Here is a 16,570-nt window from a genome sequence, read left to right on the forward strand (position 1 = left end):
GCCATTTATCCGGCCCCCACCACACTTCTGGAAGGGCACCTCTTTCATTGGTGGTCAGTGAGAGGAGCATAGTTCCCATTGAAATATTGGTCAGTTTGTTGATTTAAATTTACTTGTTCTTTATTTTAAATATTGTATTTGTTTCCGTTTTGTTTTTTTACTTTAAAATAAGATATGTGCAGTGTGCATAGGAATTTGTTCGTAGTTTTTTTTATAGTCCGGCCCTCCAGTGGTCTGAGGGACAGTGAACTGGCCCCCTGTGTAAAAAGTTTGGGGACCCCTGAGCTAAACTATGACTAGGTGACCCAGTTGTCCTTGTAAGTCAGGAAGCTCCTGCATTCTTTTTCCATTCTCTACAGAAAGGAGGGGTAAGGGGGCCTGACTTTTCCTTTTTAAAATACTAATTTTAACAATTTTTGCAATTCCTTGGAACCTAAACACAATAATACTAACACATTTTTTTTTTTTAATTTTTCTGAAGCTAGAAACGGGGAGAGACTGACAGATTCCCACATGTGCCCGACTGGGATCCACCCGGCACGCCCACCAGGGGGCAATGCTCTGCCCACCAGGGGGCGATGCTCTGCCCCTCCGGGGCGTCGCTCTGCCGTGACCAGAGCCACTCTAGCGCCTGGGGCAGAGGCCAAGGAGCCATCCCCAGCACCCGGGCCATCTTTGCTCCAATGGAGCCTCAGCTGCGGGAGGGGAAGAGAGACAGAGAGGAAGGAGAGGGGGAGGGGTGGAGAAGCAGATGGGCGCTTCTCCTGTGTGCCCTGGCCGGGAATCGAACCCGGGACTTCTGCACGCCAGGCCGACGCTCTACCACTGAGCCAACCGGCCAGGGCCCTAACACATTTATTGAACATTTTTTCCACTGTATGGTATTGTTCTATGCATTTTATTGAATTTATTCATTTAAACTTCACAAAAATGAGAGAGGTAACTGTCATTATGCTCATTTTACAAATAAGTAAACTGAGGCACAGAAAAGTTAAGTAATTTGCCCAACGTTACACACATACTAAACAGCAGAGCCAGGATTTGAGCCCATGGTAATGAACATCTATTATATACCAGGATTTTATATATACATATTTGGTACATGTATGAGTGTTGTATACACACACAAATACACACATGAGGATATTAAATTTTAAAAATATACTATGCTTCCCATCCTCCTTTCTGGTATATGACCTTTTCCCTACTCATCCAAAGGTATATATTGCTTCAGGGAAGATTATGAATGTTAAACGGAAAAGAGGTCATTTATTGTTCAGCTTCAAACCTCAAACCAGACAATTTAAAAAAAAATTGGGGGAGGCATTTGTAATGAAACAATAATTTTGGGGAGAACTTTTCTACATTCTAACAGCTCTATTTATTTATCAAGAGTTTGACTTGGCCTGACTTGTGGTGGCGCAGTGGATCAACCGTCAACCTGGAATGCTGAGGTCACCAGTTCAAAACCCTGGGCTTGCCCAGTCAAGGCACATATGGGAGTTGATGCTTCCTGCTCCCCCCTTCTCTCTCTCTCTCTCTCTGTCTCTCTTCTCTAAAATGAAATAAATAAAAATAATTTTTAAAAATAAATTTAAAAAATGAGTTTGACTTGGACCACCTGGACCACATAGCTTTAGTATAAGGTATAGGTAGCTAAAATTCAAGTGAGGATAAGAGAAATGCCCTACATCTAGGAAATAGAAGGGCCTTTCTGACAGAAAGAGGAAAGAAAAAAGCAGTGTGTATGCCATGGATCCCCCTTGTTATGGGTAGAATTATATTCTCCAAAATCCATATATTAAAGTCTCAATCCCTAGTACTACAGAATGTAACCTACTTGGGAAGAAAGTCTTTAAAATGTTGATTAAGTTAGAATGATACCATTAGAATGGGGCCCTAATCCAATATGACTGGTGTCATTAAAAGAAGAGGAAGAATTACCAGGGTTGTACATGTACAGAGGGATAACCATGTGATGACCAAGCAGCAAGAGGGTGGCCATCTGCAAGCCAAGGAAACAGGCCCCAGGAGAAACCAACCTGCTGGCACTTCAACCTTGGACTTCTAGACTCCAGAACTATAAGAATAAAAATTTCTATTGCTTTTAGCCACCCAGTCTTTTGTATGGTATTTTGTGTGGTAGCCCTAACAATCTAATATACCCCTCTAGGCTTCAACCCTTTAGGGGGAAGGGGAAAAGCAAGGTGATCTCAGATCTGTACAATACCTAGGTAGATACTACAGTCCCCATTTTATGAAATGGGCCCAAAGTGGTTAAATATCTTGCCCCAAAATCAAAAGCTATAAACTGAGCTAGAATTCTAACCTAATTTGTAACCTTCAAAGCTTGAAATGTTTTTTGTTGTTGTTGTTGTTTTTAGTGAGAGGAGGGAAGGCAGAGACAGACTCTCGCATGCACCCCTACCAGGATCCACCTGGCAAGCTCACTAAGAGGTGATGCTCTGTCCATCTGGAGCATTGCTCCGTTGCTCAGCAACTGAGCTACTCTTCTTAGCAACTGAGGCCATGGAGCCAACTTCAGCGCCTGGGGCCAACTTGCTCCAATCAAGCCATGGATGCAGGAGAGGAAGAGAGAGAGAGAAATGAGAGGGTGAAGGGTGGAGAAGCAGATGGGAGCCTCTCCTATGTGCCCTGACTGGGAATCGAATCTGGGACATCCACATGTTGGCTAACTGGCCAGGGCCTAAATAGGCTTCTATACTAATAGATTTTATTTTTTAGTGAGTGGGGGGGTGGGGGAACACAAACAGGGACAGAGATGTTTAATTGTTCATTGATTGCTTTCTCATACATACCTTGACACGGGTAATGGGGGGGGGGGTGGCTCTAGCTGAGCCAGTAACCCCTTGCTCAAACCAGCAATCTTGGGCTCAAACCAGCTTGACCTCTTGTTCAAGCCGGCAACCTCGCACTCAAGCTGGTGAGTCTGTGCACAAGTTAGCAACCTTGGGGTTTCCAACTGGGTCCTCAGCATCCCAGATTGACTATCTATTGTGCCACCACCTGGTCAAGCACCAATAGATTTCTTAGAGACTTTAAAACTATGATGAAAGTGAACAATCCCTGGCCAGTTGGCTCAGTGGTAGAGCATCAACCTGGCATGTAGATGTCCTGGGTTTGATTCCCAGTCCAGGAACACAGGAGAAGTGGCCATCTGCTTCTCTACCCCTACCCCTCTCACTTCTCTCCTTCTCTCTCTCTCTCTTTCTTCTCCTCCCCTCCTGTAGCCATGGCTCAATTGGAGCAAGTTGGCCCTGGGCACTGAGGATGGCTCCCTGGCCTCTGCCTCAGGCACTAAAAATGGCTCCAGTTGCAACTGAGCAAGGGTGCCAGTTGGGCAGAGCCATCATCCCCCAAAGGGCTTGCCGGGCGGATCCTGGTGGGAGGTCATGTGGGAATCTATCTCTACCTCCCCTCCTCACACTAAAAGAAAGTAAAAGAAGAAAGTGCCAAAGCAGGACTGTATTTGAACATCAAGAAAACAAAAATCATGACTAGGGAAGAAATATATAACTTTAACATAGATAATGAAGACACTAAAATTGTTAAAAATTTTGCTTACCTTGCTTCAGTCTTCAATTCAAATGGAGACTGCAGCCAAGAAATCAAGAGAAGGCTGTGACTTGGAGGGGTAGAAATGGAAGAATAGGAAAGATCATCAAGAGCAATGGAGTCATTAGAGACCAAGGCTAAGGTCATCCACACCCTCACATTCCCAATTACTACATATGAATGCAAAAGTTGGGCAATGAGGAAGGCTGATAGAAAAAAAAAAAAAAAAAAGCTGTACTTGAAATACTGTGGTCTGACCAGGTGGTGGCACAGTGCATGGAGCGTTGGCCTGGAACGCAGAGGACCCAGGTTCAAAACCCTGAGGTCACTGGCCTGAGTGTAGGCTCATCTGGCTTGAGCGCAGGCTCACCAGCTTGAGCGTGGGATGATAGATACAACAGCCCGGTTGCTGGCTTGAGCCCAAATGTTGCTGGCTTGAAGCCCAAGCCCAGGGTCGCTGGCTTGAGCCCAAGGTTGTGGGCTTAAGCAAGGGGTCACTGGCTCCGCTGTAGCCCCTCAGTCATGGCACATATGAGAAAGCAATCTATGAACAACTAAGGTGCCACAATGAAGAATTGATGCTTCTCATCTCTCTTGCTTCCTGTCTGTCCATCCCTATCTGTCCCCCCCTCTCTTCTTTAAAAAAAAGAAAAGAAATATCGCATTGGAGGAGAGCTTTACGGATACCCTAGGCTGCTAGAAAGATGAACAAGTAGAACTAATTAAGCCGGAAACATTGCTGGTGGCAAAAAATGACAAAACTAAAGCTGTCTGTCCTATGCAGGCACATCATGAAAAGGCGGGGTCCCTTGGAAAAGACCATATGCTGAGAAAAATAGAAAGTAGCACAAAAAGAGGAAAACCAAATATGAAATGGATTTCCTCCATAAAAGAAGCCATAAAACCTGAGTCTATAGTAGTTTAGTAGTGCTGTTGAGGAAAGGAGATTGCAGACATCATTCATTCACAGGGTTGCCAGAAATCAGAGCTGACTCAATAGTATGTAACAATTATGAACTCCAGGAAGAGAACACACTACTTATACTATTTAATATTTCCTTCCCAAAACATTTTTCTTTTTTCTTTCTGATCACCTATTAACAATTCCTAGGACAGTATTTTGTTTAACACCACTTTTGGAAATGCTGCTCTAAAGAGAAAGCAAAGGCCCAAGAATAGAGTCCATTAATAGGTGGCTGAAGGAAAAAAAAAAAAAAAAAAACCAGCAAAGAATATAGTAAAGACAGTAAGAGGCAAATCTGGAAAGTTCAAGATTACGGAAGCAAGAAGGGAGATTGTTTCCAAAAAGCTAGAGACAATCAACAGGACGAAAATGCTGAGAAATTAAATATATTGAGAATAGAAATTTTGTTTGGATTTGACTAGGAAGACTATCATTTGTGATATTCAAGTGAATGGCTTCAGAAAAGGGGAGGAGCCTGACCTTTGGTGGTACAGTGGATGGAACACTGACCTTAGATGCTGTTGGGCAAACAAGTGTGTAACAACGTTGTCATGCTTGCTCGCTTGTATTTTGCCTGACTGGTGCATGAGCATAGGGCAGCACTATGTGTGTATAGTCTATGTAAGGCCGTGGGTGCTTGTCCTCAGGGTGGCAGACTGCAAATTGCAGATTGCCTGCCTGCTTGAAGGGCCATTGTTTGCTATTGTTTGCTAGAGAAGGAGTTTTTGCCCCATCTATTTGGCGTGTAGATCCTGGGAGAGAGAGAAGTGGTTTTCCCTGTCTCCTTGCTTGTCCACCATTGCAAGACTCTAATAAACAGAATGGCTCACCATTTTCCGGCTCCACAGTTCCTTTACAATCTACCCCAGGGGTCGGGAACCTATGGCTCGCAAGCCAGATGTGGCCCTTTTGATGGCTGCATCTGGCTCGCAGACAAATCTTTAATAAAAATAATAATAACGGCCTGACTGGGCGGTGGCGCAGTGGATAGAGCGTCGGACTGGGATGCGGAAGACCCAGGTTCGAGACCCTGAGGTTGCCAGCTTGAGCGCAGACTCAACTGGTTTGAGCAAAAGCTCACCAGCTTGAGCCCAAGGTCGCTGGCTCAAGCAAGGGGTTACTCGGTCTGCTGAAGGCCCGCAGTCAAGGCACGTATGAGAAAGCAATCAATGAACAATTAAAGTGTTGCAACACGCAACGAAAAACTAATGATTGATGCTTCTCATCTCTCTCCGTTACTGTCTGTCTGTCCCTGTCTATCCTCTCTCTGACTCTCTCTCTGTCTCTGTAAAAAAAATAATAATAATAATAACGTTAAAAATAGAAAACATTCTCATGTATTACAATCCATTCATTTCCTACCGCTCATGTTAATAGTTGTGGGTGGCTGGAGCCAATCAGAGCTGTCCTCCGGGACAACACCAAATTTTTATTGGATAATGCGTAACATACACGGGTCGTTGTATGGCTCTCATGGAATTGCATTTTAAAATATGTGGCGTTCATGGCTCTCTCAGCCAAAAAGGTTCCCGACCCCTGATCTACCCAAATCCAATGGGAACCTGCATGGCCACAGCCACTGGCCTTATATCTGGCGCAGCCGGCAGGATTCAGATCAGATTGGTATGGAGCTGCAAACACCCTTGAAGGGTGGGATAGAGGAGTGGTCACTATTCTCTGGCATAAAGTTCCTTTGGCTGTCCCTTTGGGGGCTGTGAATTGGGTGATTTTTACTCTGCAAGAGGAAACCAGGAGTTCTGTGTGAGAAGCTGCCCAGGGTCGAAAGCTCCAGGATGAGCTGCAGACCGAGCAGCAACAACGGCTTGACCTAGAGTGAGTGCTGGAGAAGGAGGCCAACCAGGTCTGAGAGCTGCAGTGTGAGATGCAGGCTGAGCACCAATGGTGCCTGGAACTGGAATGGTCTCTGGAGAAGGAATTGTGGATTCGCGAGTTGCAGTTTTCCCTAGAAGCTGAATGTTGGCACTGGCAGTTATTGGAGAAACAACTGTGGGTTCGAGAGCTCGAGTCTCAGATTTTTGCCGAGAGCTGGCAGCCGAAGGTCAACATCTGTGCAGGTGGAGTGGCTTTGAGTCGATGGGAGCAGGTGTTTCCAACTCCTCTTCCAAGGATGAGGAAGCTCAGGCTGAGGCTGCCGTCTACAGCCTCCGAGCCCGGCCAGTGGTCGTCCAGGAGGTAAAAACCCAGGTAGAGCTGATGGAGTTGGGAGCACAATTCAGGCAGAAACCCACTGAGCCCTGGTAGGGTTGCTACAATTGTGGGACATAGGGGTGGATGGCACCATGCTCTCCGAAACAGAGATGGAGAAATTGGCCACCATTACCACATACTCCTCTTTAAGGCAGCATCTTCAGAACTGCCATGACAACAGTGATGAGGGGGCAGACCTGAGGCCCCATATAAAATTGGCAATCCATTGGTCCCCTTCTAATGTGCAGCAGGTGTTGGCATTAGAACATAATAGGTGCTTTTTTAAAAAGCAGCAGCAGCTAAGAGAACTGTCAAGATGGCACAGGCCTTGAATGTGTTTGACCCCACCAGGCCCTGTGAGCTTGCTGAGGGGTTTGGATGGGGCTTGTGGTAATGGACAGAGCACTGATGGAAAGGCACTGAGGTCCGTTAATACAGAGCTGTGTGCCTAGTTGCCTATAATGAACCTTTACCTTAGTGATTTGCACAGACAGCTGGGCTGTCTATCGTGGATTGAATGGTGTAATAGACTCTTTGAATGCGACCAGAGGGGGGCACTGGCTCCCTTGTTGGATGAACATGACACTTTGGACAGTATGAGGAACCCTGGTAGTGGGGCGGGGGTGGGGGGGAGCTCCAGTGGAGGCCTTCCTGCATCAGGAAGCTGCTCACATCCAGTTGCAGAGATGCACCAAGGACACTTGACAGTTTCCATAGACACAGCCCTAGACTATACAGGCCCTCCCACCCACCATGGGATAGGGGGCTAGAGAAGGGCCTGCAGTTAGCGCCTTAGGCAGAGTGCTTAGGGAGACATTGTGAAGGGCACCTTTATAATTATTAAAATTGTATAACTTGTGCTATTGTTGTAGTCTGTTTGTTTATGTAAGGTACCTCATTCCTCAAACAGGGACCATTAGGAGGATAACTGTGGTGTAGATTGTGAAGCGAAAACCCTAAAGGGGTGGAGTGTTGGGCAAACAAGTGTGTAATAAGTGTATTAGGCTTGCTCGCTTGTATTTTGCCTGATTGGTGCATGAGCACAGGGCAGCACCATGTATGTATAGTCTATGTAAGGCTGTGGGTGCTTGCTCTCAGCGCGGCAGATTGCAAGTTGCGGACTGCCTATCTGCTTGGGAGGGGCCATTGTTTGCTACTGTTTGCTAGAGAAGGAGTTTTTGACCTGGCCTGTCTGGCATGTAGGTCCTGGGAGAGAGAGATGGAAGCGGTTTTCCCTGCCTTCGTGCTCGTCTACTGTTGCAAGACTCTAGTAAATGGAATGGCTCATCATTTTCTGGCTCCACAGTTCCTTTACCATCTGCCTGAATCCAATGGAAACCCGTATGGCCATGGCCACCAGCCTTACAGATGCTGAGGTCCCCAGTTCAAAACCCCAAGGTCATGAGCTTGAGCACAGTCTCACAGGGTCACCTGCTTAAGCACAGGATCTTCGGCATGGGTTGAAACTTCAGTGGCTTAAAGGCCACGGGCTTGAGCCACCCCTCGAGGCACATATGAGGACTAAAGTGAAGCAACTACGAGTTAATGTTTCTCATCTCTGCTCCCTCTCTCCCTTCCTGCCTCTCTCTCTCTGAAATTAAGTTTTAAAAATCCCTCTAAAAAAGGAGGGAGGGGAAGGAAAGAAGGCTGGTTGACAGAATAAAACAAGATTAGGATGAAGATAAAAAAAAGTGAATGAAGCATTTATAGACCATCAATAATTGAAGTTCAGCAGAAAAAATAAAAAAAGAAATTGGTTCATTGGGAAAAGGGAGTATATAGGCAAATAAAATTTTTTTTAGAATAGAGGACACCTATACCTGGTTTGAAGGTAAAAGTGAAAACCTACTAAAACTGATAATTACAGTTCAGTCGATGGAAGAAGTGGAACCCAGAGTACAATTTTCTAGAAAAGATTTATCTTTCCTTTCAGATTAGAGACCTTGAATAGTAATACCTAACGATTCCAAGTGTGAAGACCTCATTTAAATAGTCCAAAATTTCAAGGATTTCTGCCTACTCTGCAAGAGAATTTTTGTCTTTAGAGTTCAGTGTGTATGTAGTATGTGTACAAATTTGCTAATCTCTTGCTCCTCTCAGAAAATGTCTATGTTGTTGTGAAGAAGAAGGGTTTATAGAGAAGCATTTACCTAAGGATCTCAATCTTCATGAAATAAAGCTAAGGTAGGGCTGGTGACAATAAAAAAGTTGGGAGCTCATGGAGATTTTAATTCATAATAAATTACTATAAATGATTTTGATATACAAAATAAAAACTTATAATCATAATAGGAACACAAAAAACAATGTGAAGATTACCAAAGAAGCATACCAGAAGAAATTCATCTACTTATCCCACCCAGGGATTTTCACACTCTGCTTAACCAACAGAAGTTACATAAGTCATAAATTAATATAGTCCCAATATGTTATTGAGATCAAAGACTATATAGTAGCAGGTCTAGTTCCAGTCTAGCTATAAACTTTTTAAATTTAACCTTTATATGGTATAAAACACCAACGATAATAGCTACTTAAGCACACAAAATTTCACTTTTATTTCCCTTCAAAAACAATGAAAACAGTGACATGAGATTCTGTTGCATAGACTATATTTTTAGATTCGACCTTTTTGGCTAATTTCATTAACAATTCAAATTGAGTACATAATTTTGGATCAATTATGTCCAAGTCACAAATGTGGCACATATATGGCTCCAAAGGCTATCAGAACATTTTGATCACAAAAAGAGCAGAAATATTTATTTAACTACTTAATACACTGTCCTACGGAGATTTATGAAAAGTCATACTGCTTAAAATATATATGGTGACGACCATAAGTAGATGAGTTGGAGGAAGCTCCATTCCGTAAATAAAAAAATTAATATTAACCATTGTGCGTGGAATAAGGCTAAGGCAACAATACCCGCACCAAATCTGGCAGTCTCCAGATTAGGTGTGTCTGTGAACACAAGGCAGCCACATAGGCCAGATGATTACTACTGCCAACTCAGCAATTGAGCTTGGAGAAAAGGCGGCATCCACACACCGGCCACTCGTGAGAACCAGAACTTACTGCCAGTTTCGTCTGGCAGGGACTGGAAAAGGTGGTAGTGATAAACTAGGAAAGGTCCGACATAAGGGCTGTTGGTGATAAAGGGGAGCGTCTGGGGCTGCAATCCTGGAAGGCATAAGCAGCCGCTAGCGGGCCAACACCCGCAACCCGGAGCTGAAACTATAGGGGTGGAGGAGTGAGGGCTGGTCCTTACCTTGTCATCCTCGCATCTCTTCCCCAGGCCCTCCCTGGCCTGCAGTCGGCTGCTCAGGCGGCCGTAGTCGGCCTCCTTCTGGTCAATCTGCTTCTTGTGCGAGTCCACCAAGAGCAGGAGGTCTGAATTGCGCTTCTCCAAGCGCCCGCGGGCCACCTCGGTGCGCTGGACCTGGCCCTGTAGCTCGGCCACCTCCTCCTGAAGCAGGACGTGGCGGGAGGAGATGCTCCAGTAGTTAAAGGCGAGGATCGCGATCACCACCAGCAGCACTACCAGCACGAAAGAAGGCAGGCGGCCGGCCCGCCGGTTGGCCCCGAAACCCACCATGGGGACCAACCGGGCTGTGCCTGGGGGGGCCTTCCCGCAGAGACCCGCCTGCAGAAGCTCAGGCCTGGGCTGCAGAGTTGCCTGGGGAACGCGGCACCAGGGCCAGCGGAGGGAGTAGGCGGGCCAGTGCGTTCGTCCGCTAGCCGGAGACGGGGGTGGGGCCGCAAGCCCCTCCCCGCCCCCTCTCTTCAAACCCAGCCAACCACGTTCTGGAGGCTTTGAACTGGACCCTGTATCACGGGACCGAAATCAAGAGAACCTAACTGCCGGCATCTTGGGCCCAAGGCCCAACACCTCAGGGTTAAGGGGCGGAAAAGAGAGCCGGAAGGGGACGGATTTAACTCTGGCCCCGCCCACTGGCTGGGTCAGGTCGCCCAGGGGGCCATTTCCTAGTTTCCACCGGCCCCTCTTCTCGCGAGAAAGTGGGCTTCTCTCGCCCTTTGCAAGCTTCTCTCGCGATTGTCATATCTGTCGAAAGACTGTTTTTAGTTTTGGCGTTTAGCTCTTTTAACTGAATCTGAGTCCCTTCAGCTTTTACCTGCTGAATTTCTTTAACCCAGGGTCTAGGGGAGTGCTTGTCTTTGAGGACTTCTGAGCTCCTAATGCAGGGGAACCAGGAGGTGAGCTGCAGGCAGACGGGGCGACTAGAAAGGTTTTGTATTTGCTTCAGTAGAAGGAAATTTTCTCGTTTTTGTTAACGATGTGGAGAGAACACAAAAAGACAGTAAAATATCGGTGCCCCAAATATTACAGAGAACAGCAAGAAAAAGTAAGATTTATGACTGAAAGGGGTGGTGCCAGCAGGTTACCAAGGTTACTCCTTTCATGAACCGAAAGCAATTAGGTATGTGTGAGCTTCTGTTCTTAAACTGCTGATTTTGCTTGGAGCTGGGCTTCCAAATAGAAAGTCCAGAAGCTGCCCTCAGTGAATGATAACTGATGCTGTGACAGCCAGCATATTTTAAATTAGAAATAATAGATCTCTTACAAAATGTTTTTGCATGCCTAGTCTTGTATTGTTCTCTCAACCACAGTTTTACAGACGAGGAATCCAAGACACAAAAACGCGACAAGAACTTTCTCAAAGTCCCGTGTCTTGTTTGAGACAAAGTTAGGCTTGAGTTCAGATCACTCGTCTCTAACATCATTGCGCTATGCATTAATTGTTGCTATATGTTCAGCGTTGTGGTGATACAGAGAAAGTCCCCAACTCTTTTATCTGCATATTTCTTTTCCCCTTGCCTAAAATTTAAAATTCTTGGCTGTATCCCTGTTTAAGGAGATGTAATTGCTTTACTTTTCAGACTTGATGTTCAGTAACTTGCATGAGCATAAAGCCTCAAGAACTCAAAAACGTTGAGTTTTTCTTTCTTTCAATTAATTTACTTATTTTCAAGAGAGAGAGAGAGGAATCTATCTGTTCCTGTATGTGTCCTGACCCAGGATCGAACTAGTAACCTCTACTCTGGGACAACGCTTTAACGGAGAGCTACCAGGCAGGGCCAAAAAACGTCGGTACTTGCATTCAAAACAGAGTGGTATGATTTTGCAGCAGGAAAACGTCACCTTCAAATAATTATTCTATGCTTCCTATCTATTTTGAAAGAAAGTTCCTTCCTTGATGATTTTAGACTAGGAAGAAGAAGAAGAAGAGGAGGAGGAGGAGGAAGAGGAAGAGAAAGAGGAAGAAGAGGAAGAAGAAAAGAATAGCTGGAAAGAATTATTGCACCTTCATAGATTGGTAACTTCATTTCATAGATACAGGAAAACAAAACACCAAAATTATTAATATTTAATTCACATCAAACTTGAGCCCATTGCTCTAGTTTCATAAGATCTAAGAAATCCCATTCAGTCTCTAATAACAAGCCAACTTTGGCAAAAGGGAAGAAGGCAAAAATGGAAATCTTAGACTATAGTGAGCCTTCCCATCTATCCTTTCTTCAACTTCATGTTGACCTTGCTTTGCTTAGCCAGCTGTTGAAAATTAATCTATAAAGTGATATTAATTGGTTAAGGTATAACTCTTTCCAAAAGTGTTCACTTTTTTTTTTTTTTTACAGAGACAGAGTCAGAGAGAGGGATAGACAGGAACGGAGAGATGAGAAGTATCAATCATTAGTTTTTCGTTGCGATACCTTAGTTCATTGACCGCGAGCCTTCAGCAGACTGAGTGACCCCTTGCTTGAGCCAGCAACCTTGGGTCCAAGCTGGTGAGCTTTGCTCAAACCAGATGAGCCTGCGCTTAAGCTGGCAACCTCAGGGTCTCGAACCTGGGTCCTCTGCATCCCAGTCCGACACTCTATCCACTGCGCCACCGCCTGGTCAGGCCAAAAGTGTTTACATTTTTATACAGAATTCTTACAGGTGAAAGTATATTATAGAAAAAACTTACATACATTATTTTCATCAGATGCTTTAAAGAACTATTATTTGGTACCATTATTCCATTTTATACATGCAAAGTTTACTCAAAGTCATATGTCTTATAAGTGGCAGGCTGAATCTTGAAAACCAATTATTTTTCCACTCCTCCAGCCAAGGAACAATTTTTTTTTCCGTTTTAACAGTTACCTTTTCAAGCTAATCCCCCTACTAATGAGCTCAATCCAGATATCATCAAGACAGTATATAACTTCTCTACTATAAATGGCTCTAGATTAGGCATTAAACAAACTGGAGGCCCTGGCGGGTTGGCTCAGCAGTAGAGTGTCAGCCCAGTGTGTGGAAGTCCCCGGTTCAATTCCCAGCCAGGGCACACAGGAGAAGTGACCATCTGCTTCTCCACCCTTCTTCCTCTCCTTTCTCTCTTTTTCTTCCCCTCCCGAAGCCAAGGCTCCATTGGAGCAAAGTCGCCCCAGGCGCTGAGGATCGCTCTATGACCTCCACCTCAGGCGCTAGAATGGCTTCAGTTGCAGCGGAACAACAGCCCAGATGCGCAGAGCACCGCCCCCTGGTGGGCGTGCCAGGTGGATCCCGGTTTGGAGCATGCGGGAGTCTGTCTGCTGCCCCCTGCTTCTCACTTTGGAAAAAAAAAAAACTGGAATAAAAGAGAATTCTTTAAGCTAGGTGATCAAGGTTAACAACAACATTAAATTACATTGTTGTTGGGTTCCCTTTGTATGATGCAATGAGAGTAATATTCTGTGGCTTTCCTTCCCAAAACTCATAACTCTAATCATGAGAGAAAATCAGACAAATCCCAATTAAGGGCCATTCTACAAAATATCTTAACACTAACCCTACAAATTGTCCAAGTCATCATAAACAAGAAAAATCTGAAAAACATTCACAGCCAAAAAACAAGTAAGGAGACATACCGTATTTCCCCTTGTGTGAGACGCACCCTTTTTCAAAAACTTTGGGGTCCAAAAACTGGGTGCATCTTATACAGTGGTTGTAGTTTTTATTTACTTGCATTTCCCACTTGAGGAGTTGTATGAATTTTATGATGAATAAAACTTGAGTTTGATAACTTTATGTAATACATTTCTTTAAATTTCCAGCCCCAAAATTAAGGTGCGTCTTATACATGGGGATATACAGGTAATTACCAAATGTAATGTAGTATCCTAGATAGAATCCTAGAACAGAAAAAGGTCATTAGGTAAAAACTAAGCAGGAAGACGTCATCTTTGAATAATTATTCTAGGAAATCTGATAAAACAATTATAAGTCTAATGAACTATAGACTTCAATTAATGTATCATTATTGGATAATTGATTGTCATAAATGTACCATGCTAATATAGAATGTTAATAATGGAGAATGGATGTGGGTATATAGATATTCTGGGATATTCTGTACTATTTTTTCAATTTTTCTGTATTTCTGAAACTTCTGAAGTAAAATTATTTATTTTAAAGTTAGTTTTTATCTTTAGGGATGTCTTTTAGGACAGGTTATCAAGTATAGACAAATATATTTTTATAACTAGAGAGAATATAATCATAGAGAAATACTGTATTTCCCCATGTATAAGACGCTCCCATGTATAAGATGCACCTTAATTTTGTGGCCTGAAATTTGGAAAACGAAGACAACAAGCGCGAAAAAGTGGGAAATGCAAGTAAAAAAAAAATCTATAACAATTAGTGCAAAAACAAGCACAGAAAAAGTGGGAAATGCAAATAAAAAAATCTACAACCACCCTGGCCGGTTGGCTCAGTGGTAGAGCGTCAGCCTGGCGTGCAGAAGTCCCAGGTTCGATTCCGGGCCAGGGCACACAGGAGAAGCGCCCATCTGCTTCTCCACCCCTCCCCCTCTCCTTCCTCTCTGTCTCTCTCTTCCCCTCCCTCAGCCGAGGCTCCATTGGAGCAAAGATGGCCCCGGGCGCTGGGGATGGCTCCTTGGCCTCTGCCCCAGGCGCTGGAGTGGCTCTGGTCGTGACAGAAAGATGCCCCAGAGGGGCAGAGCATCGCCCCCTGGTGGGCAGAGCATCGCCCCTGGTGGGCGTGCCAGGTGGATCCCGGTCAGGCGCATGCGGGAGTCTGTCTGACTGTCTCTCCCCATTTCCAGCTTCAGGAAAAAAAAAAAAATCTACAGCCACTGTATAAGACACACCCAGTTTTTAGACCCCACAATTTTTGAAAAAGGGTGCGTTTTATACATGGGGAGATATGGTAATGTTTTAAGATTTAATTGTGGAGTAAACACGGGAGTAAACATCTATTATAGAGTGGCAATTGTGGTTGAGTCAGGGATTTTTCGGCTTAGATGGAGTTTAAAGGCTGAAACCACATCATTTATTTCTCTTGTACAAATGTGAACTTCTCTCAAGTTCAAAATACTTATTTGGAATTTACTGACTTTAATAAATTTTAACTCATAAAAAATGTGATGTGCTAGAATTGAACAGAGGAGGGATTATTTTATAACTTACTGTTCAATAGGACATTGGGTAAGACTAGGTTAGAGGATGTGGCAGCTCATAGAAATATGAAATACAGAGATTTAGGCAAGTTATTTCCATTGCAAATGAAAAAAAAACCCTATCTGGTTTTAGCAAAAAATAAAATATTTAATTTAAAATATAGATATTAGAAGGATACTAGGGTAGTTCACAGTACTATTGGAAGAGCAGTAGGAGCTGGAGTAACTATAGGAGACTTGAGGCTTCCAGGACTGATTCCTTCTGCTTCTGCCCTCACCTTGGCTTTATTCTGTCCTGCTTCAGGTGGTCCTTTTCCTTGTTGACAGGAAATATGGCCCCAATACCCCAGTATCATATCCTACCAGTTCCATAATCTGAGAAGCAAAAGAAATCTCTCTTCTAGTTATCAGCACAAAAATTACCAGGGAAGGATTCTATTTGTCCAAATCTAATCATGTGCACAACACTTACAGCCATCACTGTGGCCAGGGAGGTTGGGTATTATAAGATTAGCGTAGCATAGGACACCCTGTCCTGTGAGCAGTCTGATACCAAGAAACAGAGTGTTGGGTAGACCAAAACACATTAGCTATAACTGAGTTTTCTTTATATTGAGATGTATTATTACCTCTCTTCAAATAAGAACAGTTAATGAATGAATCAAGACATGGTGTTGCAGGTTGGGTTCTCCAGGGTACAGACTCTGAGATGGCGATTATTGATAGAAGTTGTTTAGGGAGTGTTCTTTGGGATCTCCACTTGCAGATGGGAAGAGAAGGGAGGAAAGAGAATGGACAGGAGGAAGTTGGGCTGTTACACAGTCTCAGTGAAAGCCTTGCCTGATTCCTTATACAGCTCTGATGTTGGGATGGTCCTTCAGAGTGGTTCTGAGTCAGAGAGGTCTAGGCCTTTATTACTCTCACATCAACCAGGTTTTAGATAGCTAGAGGGAAAGAACTAGTTGGCTGTGTGCTCACTCCACTCAGTAAGTAACAATGCCTAGATTACTTTATTACAAAAGATTAAGAAAGTATATCTAGGCTAAGTGAGAAAGAAAGGTATGATCAATTAATAATTTGGCCACAGGCAAAGAGGAGGTATGATGTCATGTATAGAAGGTAAATGCTATGTTGTGCCACCCAGATCCTTTTTCAGTAAAGAACTTATCTCCTCAACTGCTGAGAATGCTGCCAGCTATCTGCTGGCCATCAGCCCCCAGTGATCAGCTCCCTTCAGAATTGCTCAGCTAAAAAGGGGTTTCTTGTGAAGGGAATGCCTTCATCCTGTCTAGGACACCCTAAAACAAACACTAGTGAAGAGAACACACATTTGTTAAGTTACTTCTCTAT

The 16,570-nt window shown here is 44.1% G+C and overlaps 1 protein-coding gene across 4 annotated transcripts in view; it reads right to left on the bottom strand.

The window, feature by feature from the left end:
- GOLM2 (golgi membrane protein 2) overlaps positions 1 to 10,661 on the bottom strand; it is a 123,716-nt gene extending 113,055 nt beyond the window's left edge. For all 4 annotated transcript variants that reach the window (XM_066341612.1, XM_066341614.1, XM_066341611.1 and 1 more), the window contains exon 1: positions 10,021 to 10,661. In XM_066341612.1, the coding sequence (XP_066197709.1) occupies positions 10,021 to 10,347 (327 nt within the window). In that variant the 5' untranslated portion in view covers positions 10,348 to 10,661. The remainder of the gene's footprint in view (positions 1 to 10,020) is intronic.
- Between the last annotated feature and the right edge of the window lie 5,909 nt (positions 10,662 to 16,570).

Source organism: Saccopteryx leptura, chromosome 6 (assembly GCF_036850995.1).
Source record: "Saccopteryx leptura isolate mSacLep1 chromosome 6, mSacLep1_pri_phased_curated, whole genome shotgun sequence".
In the NCBI taxonomy this organism is placed as follows: Eukaryota; Metazoa; Chordata; class Mammalia; order Chiroptera; family Emballonuridae; genus Saccopteryx; species Saccopteryx leptura.